The following is a 13,398-nucleotide window of genomic DNA, read 5'->3' on the forward strand; positions in this document are numbered from 1 at the left end:
TTTTAGTTCCTCTATTGCTGTGCAGAGGCAGCACCATCGTTTACAGTAGCTAAACCCTAAAATTATGATAAATTATGGTACGTAGGTACTTTATCATAATTAATTTTATAATTTAATAGCTAGCTAAGAGATTGTTAATAATGCTTAATAATAAAAATAATGAATAAAAAATAATGATAATAATTGTTGTAATGCGGACAATCAATTTCATTGCTAGCAATATGGTCCATAAGGTTGACCTCCACGTGGTCCCCCCTGGAAACCATTGTGCTGAATTCCTGGTGTATTTATCAAGATGGGCTAACTGATCTTGAGCCTTTTCATTCTCACCTATCACCCCTCACTGGTGCTCCGCCAATGTATACCGTTAGCGCAGGTGGGGTAACCATTAGATAAGGATGGAAGAGATTGCTAGTAATGGAGTCTAAACAATCAGTTACTAGCAATATAGTCTGTCAGGTTGACCTCCACGTGGCTCTCCCTGAAAATCATCGAGCTGAAATTCTGGTGTATTTATCACGACGGGCTGACTTGGTTCATCCTCACCTATCATCCCTCACTGGTACTCCGTCAGTGTATACCGATAGCGCAGGCGGGGTCACCATTTCATTATCACCCATTTAAAAAAAAAACCATTCCATTATCATCAATAAAAAAGAGATGTTTGTAAACATTCCTTTGACTTTCGCTACTATAATACCTAATTAATTTGTTTATCACCTATTTCGCAAGGCATTTAAAATGAATATCTCTCTTCAGTCATACACTCTTGACAGAGTGGTCGTGGTTTTCACAATGACAGTGGATCGTCGATGAGGCTTTCCTTCGCATTTCAGGTCCTTGCAATATGTCTCCATTTACTTCTGTTCGCCGCCGAGCGAGAGCATTCCACAATAGACAGCTGTGTGGCCGTTTTGATGAGGTCAGTGTATCGCGTTGGTGATCTACCCCGAAAACGTTTGCCTTGTACCGTTCCTTGGACGACTAGACGTTCCATACAATCTTCATTCCGGATGATATGGCCGAAGTACTTGAGAATTCGTATACAAACAGTTGACGACAATCTCTCTGTGATTTTCAGTTCGTTTAGAATGGAAACGTTAGTTCGAAAGGCAGTCCAAGCTATTTGCAGCAGTCGTCGCCGTGAAAAATGAATATAGATAATAATATATAAATCCTCAAATATTTAAAAGAAGAATTAATATGACTGATGTTACATCAGTCTGCAATATTAATTTTGTCGTAATTTTATAGAACGATTATTTAAAATAGTAGTAAATAAATTATCATTTATTATTAAAATATGTTGCCGCATCTAAGAAACAAAGAGCATAAACATATTGGACTAAAAGTATTCATAGTCATTTAGTGAATGAGACATTTTAATAAATAATAATGATAATTGAACTTGTATATCTAATCAACACAAAAACTGAGTGGTCAAGTCCATTTTACACTTTTTGGTAGCGTACAATCTGCGGGCTCAGTAGAAGCGAACCGGCAAGACGACATATAAATAAATATTGTTCAATGTTGTTTTTGTCAAATCCTATAATTTGCTGTTGCCTTCACTATTGTATTTTATGGTGTAACTTTATAGCTGTTGGTTTTATTTCAATAAAAAATAAATGTGCTCATGTTTGTATCTGATGGTATTTGTTTATTATTATCGTAGTTGTGTTGAACGTATTACATGCTCGTGGGAACAATCTACTAATCTGTCTTTAAGGGAAACTATGCATCGATATTCAAATTAACGGGGAAATAAAAACAATATTATTCAATTTAGTTATTTTATTTTAACGTAATTTTTTTATGCAAAATACAATGTTGCCACATAGATAAAATTTACTTGAATAAATAAAGTAAAAATACAATCCAAAAAAAAACTATTTATTGTTATTTCGGTAAATAAATTCGATAAGAAGCTTAAAATTATAGTTGTGAATATTTAGAACAATATGAATGGAGAGGTGAAAAAATAAACAATGACTGATAGGTACTCTTTAGACAATTTTAGGCCTTTTCTCACTTATGAAATGAATACTTACTATTTTAACAATATACTGTCTTGAGTAACTCCCATTCATATTGACCTAACCAAGAACATAACAAAATAGATTTTAGCTTAAACTATGCTATCTCTGGATACACAATTATTACAGTCCTTTTACATATTCAAGGCATATCATTAAGGAATAGACTAGCATAATGCTAAACGTCTTAAATATCTAATATAACAATTAGCCAATACAAATGTTTAGAAATGCAAATTCCCTGGAAAATTGACAAATAGATTTGAAAAAATACTGACAATGCCAGATGCACTAATGGCAGTGGGGTTTACAACTATTCAACAAGCTCTTTTAGCTGACGCCACAGCTGTGTCACAATGTATATAGTGAAACTCTAAAACTACTAAAATAGTAGGATTAATTTAAAAAATTCAGTCACTATTACGTTCCGTCTATATTTCTATTTTATACTGATTACAATAAAAGCATAGTGTATGTGGTAAAAATGTTACTAAAACAGATATTCGTTTGTTGACACGTCAGTCACTAAAATTCGCGTTCTTCATATAGGATTAGTAGGAAATTGTAAAGCAAATTGAAACCTAATTAAAATTTGTGAAACACTTTTGTCCATAGTGGTAATATAAAAAAAAATTAGACATAGATGAAAAAATCTTTCATACTGAACAGATTGCGATGGCGCGATTTGTATGAAAAGAAAATATCAAAATGAAATATAAAAATAATGTTTTATAGTTCATTTTCATATTTTATTTATTCATTTCGATTGTATGAATGAATGAATGATTTATTTTCTGCTTCACAAATGGTAGTAAAAAATAACAGTTTGTGGTACAATTTTAAGAAAGCCATTCTGCTGTTTCGAGTCGGATTTTTTCTTACTAACCCTGTATAAATAATTATAGAGTACAAAGTCTTTTTTAAGGCGACGGCATACATTTGAGGCGTTCGAATGCTGCTTTCTCTAACGCTTCGCGGTGGTCGGGATGTGCGATGTTGATCAGTTCGTAGGCGCGCTGCCTGAGGGTCTTCCCGAAGAGATGGGCGATGCCTTGCTCAGTCACCACGTAATGGACGTGAGCGCGGGTGGTCACTACTCCGGCACCTGTAAGAACATTTATTAATTTTTATTAGCTAAGAAACCATAACTATTATCCGGACAAATAACTAATTATATTTGTTATTTATATATATTTATTCCTTTATATATGTAATTTTAGTATGTATGTATATCAATAATTACTAATACCGCATTTGAGTATTCTGACACTTCCCTATGGTTGACTGGGAGAGAATGCTTTTAGCATTAATTGCGCCATGTACACATATTTGTACTAATGAATAAAGAAATAAATAAATAACGATAAATAAATGTCTCTTTATTGTTTTCTCTAAGTAAACTTGGCGAAAAGAAAAATTGTAAAATTAAAAATAAAATAATAAAATTACAGAATAATATTGGTTCATGCGATTTCGTTTTAGTAATATTTGGATAGAGAGAATTAATTATAATTATAAACAGATAAGTTAGACGCCTTTTGTATATAAATTTCCATCGTTAAGTAGCTATACTTGGATGGCTGTTTAATCATACCTAAAGCAAAGAGCAGTAGAATAAAATATATGGCAGTGAAATCACACGGAGGCATACAGGCTCTGTAGACAAGTGAATCGTCATCGCCAGCGAATTAGAATGAGATAGCAACGTCCAATGTCTCACTTCAAATCTTGTACTCGCGAGGTAAAAGGATTGTTAGTAACGAGGTCCATCAGGACGATTTCCATGCCGTTCCCGCTGACAACTATTATTTATTTAACTCTTTATTGCACCATAAATAAAAATATACAATGACAAGTGAATAATTCAAATGAAATACACACACAAGGAAATATGACAAATCTAGTACAAAAATTACAAAGGAATGGAAAAGAGTAACTAAAGTGAAAGAAAATGTGATTTGACTTGTCCTTTATGGATTACGTATAGAGCTATCATGGATTGAGCGGGACTCGGAGCATCGTATAGATGGTCGAATTCATCAACTATCGTGGTTAATCCCTTTTTTTTTTTTTTTGATGAGCTGCTTTCATTTCCAATCATGTTACTAGTGCCCCGCCAGCGTATACCGATAGCTCAAATGGAGGTACCAATTTAAAAACTACTATTAAAAAAAAAATTAAGGACTCGCTTCCAACAGATTCAATAGATTGATTCGCTTGCCATTTGTAAAGTAAAAGAAGCCAGTTCAAAATACTTACAGATTAATTCAAAATCCAATGACAATAGGTCCGATTCGCCATTTCTCTAATATTTTATATATATATATATATATATATATATATATATATATATATATATATATATATATATATATATATATATATATATATATAATAATTATCCTTTACAATAAAGATTCCGATGTGATATTAGTTTGAAATTTTAATTTTAGAAATAGGTTTAAAGAAATGACAGTTCAAAATCGATCCGATCGAATAAATCGATAAATCATATCCTATGCGTAAAACGAAATATGGCGATAGACTCGAAAATGATCGAGTCTATTTCCCATATTTCGAGCTAACTCTTTGCCCGTATCAAATAGCGAGGACGGATCGTTCTATCAATTACGTGACCCAGACCTACCAAAAAAAAAAAAAAAAATCTCGTAAATCAATAAAGCGCGGTTTCTCTTAAAAGGTTCCACAACTATTCAAATATTATTTCGACCTACATATAACCTTCATGGAAGTTATTCGTTTCACGTGCATATCGTTTGATATCGATAATTAATATACAAATATTACTTGGCCAATTATATAGACAATTAAAATTGGAAACCGTGATGATGTTATGATATTAAAACATCGAACGACTCCCGCGCGTGATACTATTGTTATTAATTTATACTTAACGTATCGATTGGCATACCGTCGTATTCTAAAGATTTTTTTCTTGATTGAATTGGAAAAAGGAGTGCCTTTGCCTTTTTCTATGATGTCTTATTTTAGTACAAACTTCACATTGATAGCATAATGAACGTAGTTTTTTTTTTTTTATTGATGAAAATGGAATGGTAATCCCGCCTACGCTATCGATATACGCTGGTGTGGTATTAGTGAGGGATGATAGGTGAGGATGAATGCATGAATTTCTCAATATTAACCCCATTTATAAGAGGGGAGGGATTGTTAGTAATGCGGACTATTAGTCCCATTGCTAGCAATATATCCTGTCAGGTCGACCTCCGTGGAAACCATCGAACGCACAAGCTTGTGCCCAATCAGAGTCGCCTGTTAACGTTCTCTCGATTTCAGACACAAGCTGTTCACGACTAACATTTACCTCCGTCCTGTACATAATTGTTATATTTGCGATTGGTGGATACTTACCAACTTTAAGCGTAGGCACGATCTTGCTCTCCCCCTTCTTGGTTGTGGAGACGAGAGCGATGATCGGCTTGCCCCTCCCATCCACAGCTTCAGCAGCACCCCGGATAAAGTCCACTTGTCCCCCGAAGCCCGAGTACATACGTGTACCTGAATAGGAGAATTCGCTCATTAAATTCATTCCATATAAATGTTGCCACATCATTTATGAAAGAATATTTATATGAATATTATTAGGGCTGGATATGGAGTGTGGTAAAATTGAGATTAGGTACAAGAGACTGCTAAAAATAATGTCAGAAAACGCATGCATTTTTTTTCTTGTCATTTTTCCATTATATTTTAAGAGTACTACGGTTTGCATGTTCCATTAGGTATACATACACATACATACACACACATAAACATATATACAGTGGTACTTCGATAAACGAGTGTTTTGAGATATGAGCCATCGAGTGAACAAAATTTTGCTTTGAGATGAGAGCAAGGTTTGAGCGTATCTCAAGGAATCGCGCATAACACCGCTGTACACGAGACTAACGTGCGGGGCGCATGTTGGAGTCGTGTGCAGTGTCTAACATTTTCTTCCATCTTAGACTAGACCTCAGTCTGTGTTCTTATTTCCCTTGTTTTCGAAGCATTTTTGATAAGTTGGGTTCGCGTTTTTTGCTTTTTGTATATTTACAAAACATCATCTATCACATTTATTTTTAAAACCATGGGTCCGAAGAAGAAGATGTCTATTAAATTAAAGTGTGAAATCAACAACAAAGCAAAGTGTGTGAGTTATATATAAATATGTCTTCTTGTAAATACATTTTTCTTATTCAAAAACACATGACAAAAACGTGGTTTTTGAGAGCTAGAATTATTTAATGAATTTAAATTAATTTCAACGGGGAAAATTGCTTCGAGATACTAGCAATTTGACATAAGAGCAATGTTAGAGAACAAATTAAACTCCTATGTCGAGGTACCACTGTAATATACAAAATACATGCATAAAGAAGTATGTGAAATAAAAATCACACTTTTAAAAAGTATAAATTTGAATTGTAGCGAAAAAATTAATATAGTTTTAAAAGTAGTTATAGCTTTAAAAAAATATGTAGCTATAGTTCTACAGAAATATCTATGGTCTCTCACCTATAGAGTCGGAGCACACTTGGCCGGTGAGGTCGACCTCGATGCACGAATTAATGGCCGTCATGTCCGGCTGTAAGGACACGATGTGCGTGTTGTTCACGTAGTCAATCTCCAACATCTCTGGAAGTAACACACACTGGTTGTAACAAGTCTCTTTGTTCGTATGTTACCTTATGTTATTTTTACCAGAGAGACTTTGTACAAAAGTCGATTGCTTGGGTACCTCTGTCCTATTCGTGTTCCTACCGTGAAGCAGTTGTGTTTGCAAGGCTGTGTTTCGGTTTGAAGGGTGGGGATTTGGCGTGAATTTACAGGGTACAGAGGAATAACACCCGAGTCCTCGGGAATGGCAACGCATGGGGGGGTATCATGGGCGAAACAGTATACTCTGTTATGTCCATGGTACTGCTCATGTCTATAGGCGATAGTTACCACTTTCCATCAGATGGGCCGTCAGCTAGTTTGCCATTCTAAGTCGTATAAAAAAAAAGTTGTATCCACTGCTGAATAAAGTCTTTCCCAAAAGGAGGATATTGCCAGTAGTTGCCACGCTTGGTAGGCAGGTTAACAGCCGCAGTTTGGCTTTTGGTGATGTTTTAAGTGGGACGCTGCTGCCCATCCCTCGACTATAAACTATCTTAGTCGCCTCTTACGACAAACACGGAAAAGGAAGGGATGGCCTATTTTATGCCACCACTACACGGCTTTGTCCGTATAAATGTGTTAATTAAATAACTTTTAGCCGTTACGATTAAATATATTACAGTATATGATTTTCAACAAAAAAAAAATACAAAAAAAGTACACGAAACCAACAAAAAAGCTAATTCGCGGAGGTGTTTATCACAAAAGCCCAATAAATTCTCTTCACATTAGAAGAGGTTATTGACATCCTACAAGTATTATCAAGGTCGAGCAGATTGATACAGTTTTGTGTCGAATAAGCGACCGAACTCCACACGTGTATTAAAATAATAATAATAAAAAAACAACAACAAATTAGACTACACAAATATTATAAAGAGGAAAGGTTTGATTGTTTGTTTGTAACGGATAAACATAATAACTACTCAACCGATTTTAAAATTCTTTCACGTTGGGAAAACAGTTTGTGTTCCTTATTGCTAATGTAACAATAAGTGGCATAAAATGTTTTATTTATATATGATATTTATTACAGAATTTTTCCGAAATAAATATCTAAATGATAGAGAAACGCGTATCAAAATCCTTGTAATGCAAAATCCTTGACTTAGTAATAAATGGAGAAACACATACGTGAGAATCTTGCGAGGATCTATTTTAATATACCTACTATTTAGAGTCTATTTAGAGTTTGTAAATTGTATTTTAAACAGAGATATAATACTAGCTGTGTCTCGCGGGTTTACCTGCGTGAATCAGTAATTAAAGGAAGTATAATTAAACAATGAGCTAAAATAGAATATAACCTACCCGTAAACCAATATTCATTCTAATCCGTCCAGTAGTTTTTGTGTGAAAGACTAACAAACACACATTCATTCATGCATTCTTACAAACTTTAGCATTTATAGTATTAAAAGAACTTACCAATGAAAGGATTGTTATCAACAAAGTCATACAACTGCCGGTTGCCCACCAGGAAACTGCCAACAATGCGTCCCTTATGCTTTTTCTTCCTGTAAATGACATTACATAATATTAAATCATAAAAAAAAAATAGTTATTTTATTATAACCAGTTATTTTGATTTATAAACTAAACTACTGAAAGTTAATCTTTTGAGATAAAAAAAAATTCCAAATCGGTCTACAACTGACGGAGTTATGTGGTAACAAACATAAAAAAAAAAAATAGAAACAAGTTGTCAACAACGTCTTTTTTAAATCAGTTAAAAATTAAACAGATGTTTTTATGTACAAGATAGATTTATGCAACTAAATCTGTTACTAATTTCATAACAGACTTTATACTTCTTGAGTACTGTAAAATTTAACATTATTTTCATAGAATCTTGGATCGAAAACGACAAAAAATTTAGAAGCTAAATTAACGGATTATAAAAAATAAAAACGAACAACAATATTGTTACAAAAAAGCAACTTCAACAGTAAAAAAATTTGATGTTTCATATTAATATTATATTAAAAATTAAATGTTTCATATCATAAGCAAAATTGCTTTTGCTTTACCCACGTTTTAAATTCGGGGTTGCCTGACTAATTTCGAACGCATAGCGTCAAACAGCACGCTGGTCGCGTCACTCAGTGCTGCTCGCGGTACAACCATGAACCACGCTCATTAATAAGGGCTTCTATTGAATTCGAAACTATTCAGACATACCCGTATTTAAAAACAGTTACAATACTGTATGGCTCACGTTATTTATGATTCAACAATAGATATTTCATATAGATTGTAATTGTAAATTTGAATTTAGTATTTGAAATCACGGCATCCATAATATTGATATTATGGACATACAGTTTTTGTTCCGCAAAGACACAAAGAGAGAAAGAAGCTATAATCGTTATTAAATTAAAATTAGAACAACATGGAAATAATCCCTACCGATTGCAAAAAATAACTGTGAAAATCGATTCAGAATTGGCGCTGTAATCGAGTAATATACCTATTAGCAAATCACAAGAATAGTTCTGGTTTAAAAAATAGCCAACATACTTGCTGTTAGTGATACATCCACGCTTCACGAGGTCAATGACACCCACGCTGAACATCTCCGAGTGGATCCCGAGGTCTTTGTGGTCCTTCAGGGCCGACAGTACCGCATCGGGGATGCTTCCGATACCTGATGACAGGTGATCATATATAGTTTTAAAAATAACAGACCCACATCGAGCTAATAAACCAAAATTTCTAACTCCCTCGAAAAATCGAGTAAGGGATGTATTATATTATATATATTATTTTATTATTACTGATTTACAGAGATCATCAATCTACTCGATCATTTCTGGAAACCATCGTGCTAATTGATAAATTGGTCACGATGGCGCCAACTGACCTACTTTCAACCTCACCAATCATCCTTCACCTATATCTAATATAAATCGTTTTTATAAAAAAAAAGGTTACCAGATTAAAAAGGAGATTTTGTACAAAAGTCGATTGCTTGGGTACCTCTGTCCCATTCGTGTTTCAACCGTAAAGCAGTTGTGTTTGTATAGCTGTGTTTCGAAGGGTGGGATATGGCGTGAATTTACTGGGTACAGAGGAATACCACCTAAGGCCTCAGGAATGGCAACGCATGAGGGGTATCATGGGCGAAACCGTATACTCTGTTATGTCCATGGTACTGCTCATGTCTATAGGCGACGATTACCACTTTCCATCAGGTGGCCCGTCAGCTTGTTTGCCATTCTAAGTTGTATAAAAAAAAAAAGGTTGAATATCTGTGTACCTTACTTCTAATGGTTAACTACCACGCGGTTCTCCGTGGAAACCACCGTGGTTAATTCTTGTGGAATTCGTCACGATAGACTAACTAACCTGCTTTCATTGTCATCTATCATCTCGCACTGGGCTCCGCTAACGTATATCGAAAGCGAAAGCGGGATTACCATTTCATTATAACTCATCAAAAAAATATTGCTCTTTTACTCAGCGCCACATTTAGGGTCTGTGGGCCCCTGGGCCGGTGGGAGCCCCATTTGACATATAAAATACATTATTATGTTACAAAATTTAACCTTAGAATTATAAACAAATTTTCTATTATTATTTTTGTTTTTATTATTTTACCAGGTATTATTATACTGTATTTAAAATTCAATTGAATTAATAATATGAAAACAGAAATAATCAATATTGTTTATTAAATTGCACGTGAAATTGCTAAGGGGAATCACCAGCCATAGTGACAGTGTTGCTAGTAATAAAACTAATAAAAAAATTAATGAAAAGTATAAGTTCTCACTTTTCCATTTACTTCATTTTCTAACCAATTCTGCGCATTTGCAGCAAGAGGACATTAATGGTGGGGACGTCTTGGTGGTAGAAACGGTAAGCTGTAGCTTAAATACGTCGCTGTTGCTACTCAATCTATCTAATCTATTTACTGTTCCCGTTAGCACTCACTGTTGGCAACATTATATTTATACGTATAGCAACTCCGATTTTGTCTTCTGGTATTTTCTATCGGTATCAACATCACACTGCCGCCGTTCAACCTATTATATTACGTTGTAATTAATGTGAAAACTACAATTAATTATTAATCGCTCTAGAGCGGTGTTTCCCAACGTGGGGTCCACGCCACAGGGGGGCAATTTGATAGTTAAGGGGGGGGGGGGGGGGGGGGATTTTTAACCCTTTTGCTCCGGGCCATTTAAAAACAATCCTATGAGTAGATATCGGTGTAAAAATTTCACAAAAAAAAGTAAGTTATAAAAATTACTGCAAATATTTATTAGGTACAATTTCGTTTGACGTTACCAAAATATCAACTGGGCGATTAGAGTCGTCAGGTAAACTTTGTTGGGAAAAATTATGTATGAGTAAACATTTTAGAAATGTTCATGTTCATGTGGGGCATGGCACAAGAAAAGTTGGGAAACACTGCTATTGAGGAAATATCACTGTTCCGCAAGCACTCGTCTACCACCCACGCAGGGAAATACAAGCTCAACAAGTAACGTCCGGCACACTCACCCATTTGCAGCGTGGCCCCGTCCACGACCAGGTTCTGTCCGATCAGCTCGCCGATCTTCTGCTCCTCGGGGCTGGCCTGCTTGTCCGCGCCGTGCTCGGGCAGCGGCACGTTGTCCTGCACCGCGTAGTCGATATGCGACACGTGGATGATAGCGTCGCCGAATGTGCGCGGCATGTGCGCGTTGATTTGAGCTGCAACAATCAACAGGTTTTATTTAAATAAATATTACTGGATATGTGATACAGTGACATCTGGTGCTAAAAACTAAATATAATTTATATATTCTTTATTGCACTTGAACAATACATATAGCGATTGGTTTAACAACTTGTTAGCGAGGGAGGGCTTATCTCTAAAGAGATCTCTTCCAGCCAACCCAGTGTAGTTAGAGAGAAAACAATTAATTGGCGGGTAATCTAGTGCAGGAAAGGTACCGGTAAAAATAATGTAAATACAATGTGTATTTTTTTTTATATACAACTTAGAATGGCAAACAAGCTGACGGCCCACCTGATAGAAAGTGGTAACCGTCGCTTATAGACGTCGATTGCTTGGGTACCTCTGTCCCATTCGTGTTTCTACCGTGAAGCAATTGTGTTTGCATGGCTGTGTTTCAGTTTGAAGGGTGGGATATGGCGTGAATTTACAGGGTACAGAGGAATAACACCTGAGTCCTCAGGAATGGCAACGCATGGGGAGTATCATGAGCGAAACAGTATACTCTCTTATGTCCATGGTACTACCTCATGTCTATAGGCGACGGTTACCACTTTCTATCAGGTGGGTCGTCAGCTTTTTTGCCATTCTAAGTTGTATAAAAAAAAAACATAACTTTGTAGAAATTCTCTTCCTTTGACGTCAGAATAGTTAATATTAAAAAAAAAAACATTGAAGCGCTAGTTCTAAATATTTCAACAGTTATTGATCACGTAAATGAACCCCTCTTATAAAATTCACGGCGACACGGCACGACATCGTAACATTCACAGCCAAAATAACTATAACAAGGGAGTCAAATGTATGTATGTAATTGTATGGAGACGCTTTTAATTTACTGCGGAGACATCGTGGACGTGCACGGAAATTTAAGTGTTTTCATACAATCGTATATCTTTCTTTTATTTATTTTATTTATTAATTTTATTTGGGATAACAACAGCTTTTTACAAAATTGAATACATATTACATTACATTTACTACATATTAGCCAATTATAGTTATCCACAGCGCAAAACATAAGCATCCGTTAAGCAAATAAAACCATATTTCATAACAATATTAGTATGGTGCATCCGCTACAATGCTCGCACTGTAGGTATACTTTTTTTTTATTTTTTATACGACTTATAATGACAAACAAGCTGACGGGCCACCTGATGAAAAGCCAAATTTTAATACAAGAGCATTACCGTCTTTAAAAGTCGGTTTTTCTATATTAATATAATTAATAATGTAACCGTCGCCTATAGACATGAGCAGTACCATGGACATAACAGAGTATACTGTTTCGCCCATGATACCCACCATGCGTTGCCATTCCTGAGGACTCAGGTGTTATTTCTCTGTACCCAGTAATTTCACGCCATATCCCACCCTTCAAATCTAAACACAGTCATGCAAACACAACTGCTTCACAGCTGAAACACAGATGGGACAGAGGTACTCAAGCAATCGACTTTTGTACAAAGTCTCCCTTTGGTAAAATTGAAAATAGTTTAATTTAAACCGTGGTATGGTGTATCTACATAATTTTACTTCACAATAGATAATTTTGAAATTATTTGCTCAGTGATACTCACCGACAATGACCTTAGAGTTGACCAGCGCTGATCGCACGCAGTCAACAGAGGTGCCGAGACTGCAGTATCCGTGGCTGTCAGGAGGTGATACCTGAATTCACATGCAAATATGACACTAAACGTCCTATGCGTAAATTCTATTACCTAGTTTATATCCTACCTTTAATATAGGTATGTAATATTAATAGGGTAACTAGGCGAAAGTCTGTAATGAAGAATGGATGTTTGTTACTTTTTAACACAAAAACTACTGAACGGATTTGAATAAAATATACAGAAATTTAGTTTATATTGATCTTTAGAATAAAGATTTCACTGGAATAATAAATTGATATTAATTAAAAAGATTTTGGCGCCTCAGAATAGATCC

The 13,398-nt window shown here is 35.1% G+C and overlaps 1 protein-coding gene across 1 annotated transcript in view; it reads right to left on the minus strand.

The window, feature by feature from the left end:
- Window positions 1–1,776: 1,776 nt before the first annotated feature.
- Window positions 1,777–13,398, minus strand: part of LOC113514292 (4-hydroxybutyrate coenzyme A transferase) — a 39,755-nt gene continuing 28,133 nt past the window's right edge. Inside the window, exons 4-10 of the mRNA XM_026898338.3 lie at window positions 13,029–13,119; window positions 11,229–11,420; window positions 9,240–9,366; window positions 8,148–8,236; window positions 6,576–6,695; window positions 5,430–5,576; window positions 1,777–3,141 (exon numbers count right to left, since the gene is read on the minus strand). Coding sequence (XP_026754139.1) covers window positions 2,957–3,141; window positions 5,430–5,576; window positions 6,576–6,695; window positions 8,148–8,236; window positions 9,240–9,366; window positions 11,229–11,420; window positions 13,029–13,119 — 951 coding nt within the window. The 3' untranslated portion in view covers window positions 1,777–2,956. The remainder of the gene's footprint in view (window positions 3,142–5,429; window positions 5,577–6,575; window positions 6,696–8,147; window positions 8,237–9,239; window positions 9,367–11,228; window positions 11,421–13,028; window positions 13,120–13,398) is intronic.

This window comes from Galleria mellonella, unplaced genomic scaffold, assembly GCF_026898425.1.
Source record: "Galleria mellonella isolate WM207_F2 unplaced genomic scaffold, CSIRO_AGI_GalMel_v1 utg35, whole genome shotgun sequence".
NCBI lineage: Eukaryota > Metazoa > Arthropoda > Insecta > Lepidoptera > Pyralidae > Galleria > Galleria mellonella.